Below are 3,277 nucleotides of genomic sequence, written 5' to 3' on the forward strand. Positions count from 1 at the left end.
TTTATATTATAATACTTACAATCCAAAAAGATAAATATGCAAAAAAAACAACAGAATATGTAAATTTTTAGTTAAAAATTGAGTTTTCAACGAAAATTTCAACAAAAATTCCATTTTTAAGCAAAGAGATGAATTTTCAACTAAAATGATTTATCTTTAACTCGTATCGCTCAAATTTCGTTTTAAAAAAAGTTATTTTTAACTAACAGAATGAAATTTCAAACCTAAAAGACAAATTTTCAACGAAACATTGGAATTTTTTTCATAAAACATAAAATTTAAAAAAAAGAGTAAATTTTTAGTTGAAAAATCGAGTTTTCAACAAAAAATTTCAACAAAGGGCTCAATTTTTACATAAAAAAGTAATTTTCAACTAACAAAACGCATTTTCTAACCTAAAAGACAAATTTTTAACAAAACATTGGAATTTTTTTAGGAAAAGGATAAACTTAAAAAAAATGAATAGCTACATTTTCATTTTTTAAATTTTCAATAAAAAAGATCAATTTTTAAATAAAGAGATGATTTTTCAACTAAAATGATGAATCTTACAATGAAATAGTTTAGGTTTCAGTTACAAAAATTTATTGTCAGCTAAAAAAAAACACATTTTTCAAATATATTTGTTCAAACATAGATAAGAATTTTCAACTAAAGTGATAGATCTTCAACTCAGCATGAATTTTTAACAAAGTAATCCAAAGTAAATCTTCAACCAAATAAATCTTAATTTTAAATTAAAATTGATAGAATTCTCGCTAAAAATACCAATTTTCAATAAAATAGTTGAATCCTCACCAAAAACAAATTAATTTTAAACAAAACAGTCGTATTTTTGATTGAAAAAAAAAATAGAATTTCTACTCAGAGATTAATTTCCAATAGAAAAAGACGAATTTTTTATTAATTAATGTTAAGCTAAAAAAATGAAGAATTTTGAACAAAACAATGAAATTTTCCGCGGAATTCGTTTTTATTAATTTTTTTTATAAAGTATAAGACCCATTTAAATTTATTTGAAAAGCCCAATTTTCAACAAACTGAATGAATCTAAAACCAACAAGAAATTGACAGCAAAAAAGGTTGAATTTTCAACCTGATATAAATTTCCAATAACTAAAATAATAAATCTTTAACCAACAAAATTGATTTTTTACAAACGAGAGTAACTTTAAAGGAAGAACCTACATTTTTAACTAAAAAAATTTATTTTTATAAAAATGGAATAGTTAAGATTTTGGTTTTAAAAAAATGAATTTTCATACAAAAAACAAAAACGAAGTTTTAACAAAATAGTTCAAGTTAAAGAAATGAAACTTTCATAAAAAACATGAATTTTATAAAAAAAAAAATATTTAAAAGGAAACAGTTGAAAAGAGAAAAAAATCAACCAAATAGTTCAGTTTTTGACAAAAGAGTTAGATTTTCAACAAAAAAGTACATTTTCCAATGAAAAAGATAAAATTTTCACCGAAAACAAAATAATGAATCTTAAAAAAAATGGAATAGTTAAATTTTTAGGTTAGAAAAAAATTAATTTGAAACCAAAATCAAAAGCTGAAGTCTCAAAAAAAAAAATATTCCAGTAAAACCATGAATATAAAAAGGATCAGTTTTTAATCAAAAATGAAATAGTTGAAATTTATTTTTAAGCAAAGTTAGATGAATTTTCAATAAAATTGTCTATAATTTTCAGACTAAAAATATTAAACTTTAACAAAAAGCAGTTGAATTTTCAATCCAAAAAGGGACCATTTTCAACCAAAACAGTTGCATTACAAAAAAGCTGAATTTTCAATCTAAAATGATGAATTTTCTATTATAAACAATTAAATTTTCGACACTGACAAATTTTCTATATGAAACAGTTAAATTTTCGACCAAACAACATGACTTTTCAAATAAATGGTTGATTTTTCAACAAAATAATTAAATTTTAAATCAAATAGTAGAACTTTTAACTAAAGGAGATGAATTCGGAACCACAGATACATAGTTGGATTTTCTTGCAAGTTCTATTAATTCAGTTCACAGAGTTAAACAAATAAACCGGAAAAAGGAAAAGTTTCTTTAAAATAAGGAAAAAGGAGAAATTTTAAAAAAGGGAAAAGAGGCAAACAGAGGAAAGTGTAAAGTCTGTTAAAATGTTTTTAAATTAAAATTGTTTCTGAAAAAAGATCTTCTCCTTTGGCTCTGATGGGAATCGAACCACGGAACTTCCGATTGCCGGTCGTCTATTTTCCTCTTGAGCCATTTAAATTGTTAATACTTCAGACCTGGCAAAATAATGTGGGTATTTCTGCAAAGAGGATTCTTCTTTCCCCGACCGGAAATCGGAATTTCTGTGGTTGAATTCCCAGCGGAGAGAAACGAGAAGATCTTTTTTCAGAAGAAATTTAATTTAAAAAATTTGTAATTCGTATCTCCATCTAGTCTGAAAAGACGTTAAGAATTTTTCTGTTATTATCGCGCTGATGATAATACAGATTCCTTAAAATATTTGATAAATTTGATGCTGGTTATTAAAAATGATTTCAGAGTTTTGTCCTGGTTCAACAAAAATATAGAAAGGAATGCTGAACAGATGCAAGCTATTCAAAGAATTTTGGGTCAAACAGCATGTCCTTCCCCTTATTTGGTTTTCGGCCCTCCAGGAACTGGAAAAACGGCCGCAATTGTAGAGGCAATTTCCCAGATTTCGAAAATTTTAAAGAAAAAAGTTCTTGTCTGCACACCCTCAAATGCGGCAGCAGACGAAATAACAAAGCGATTGTTGCCCAATATTGAAGAGGAATTAATCTGTCGATTAAATAGTCAATCCAGAGATAGGTCTCATTAAAAAAATTAATAAATAATTAACTTTCTAAAGACCTTCAATCATTATTAATTTTTGTCATATTTTAGGAGGGAAATAGACAAAAGTATTCGTTCCTGTTCCTATGACCTCATATTAAGGGGCATGATTAGGGAAAAGAGAATATTCATCATGACTCTCGTTACATGCTCCAGGTACAAATAATTTTTATTGTCATTTTAATTTTATCTATATAATAACACAGGCCGACAAAATTTGACAAAGGTCCGGAACCAGAGACCAGACCTAGTTATACCCGAAGGTTTTTGCTGCGCTGAATCTGAATCCGACCTCAGAAAAATTCCATCACCCTCAGTTTTTGAGATATTGTAACCTAAAAGTGCAAAAAACACCGTTTTTTGCTATATTTGAGGTTACATAGAATCTTGAATAAATTTTTTTTTTTCAAAAACGGGCGAAAGC

The 3,277-nt window shown here is 26.4% G+C and overlaps 1 protein-coding gene across 1 annotated transcript in view; it reads left to right on the forward strand.

Moving 5' to 3' along the window:
* LOC117173890 (putative helicase MOV-10) overlaps nucleotides 1-3,277 on the forward strand; it is a 28,642-nt gene that overhangs the window by 3,639 nt on the left and 21,726 nt on the right. The window contains exon 3 of the mRNA XM_033362536.1: nucleotides 2,539-2,829. Coding sequence (XP_033218427.1) covers nucleotides 2,539-2,829 — 291 coding nt within the window. The remainder of the gene's footprint in view (nucleotides 1-2,538; nucleotides 2,830-3,277) is intronic.

Source organism: Belonocnema kinseyi, chromosome 5 (assembly GCF_010883055.1).
Source record: "Belonocnema kinseyi isolate 2016_QV_RU_SX_M_011 chromosome 5, B_treatae_v1, whole genome shotgun sequence".
Lineage (NCBI taxonomy): Eukaryota > Metazoa > Arthropoda > Insecta > Hymenoptera > Cynipidae > Belonocnema > Belonocnema kinseyi.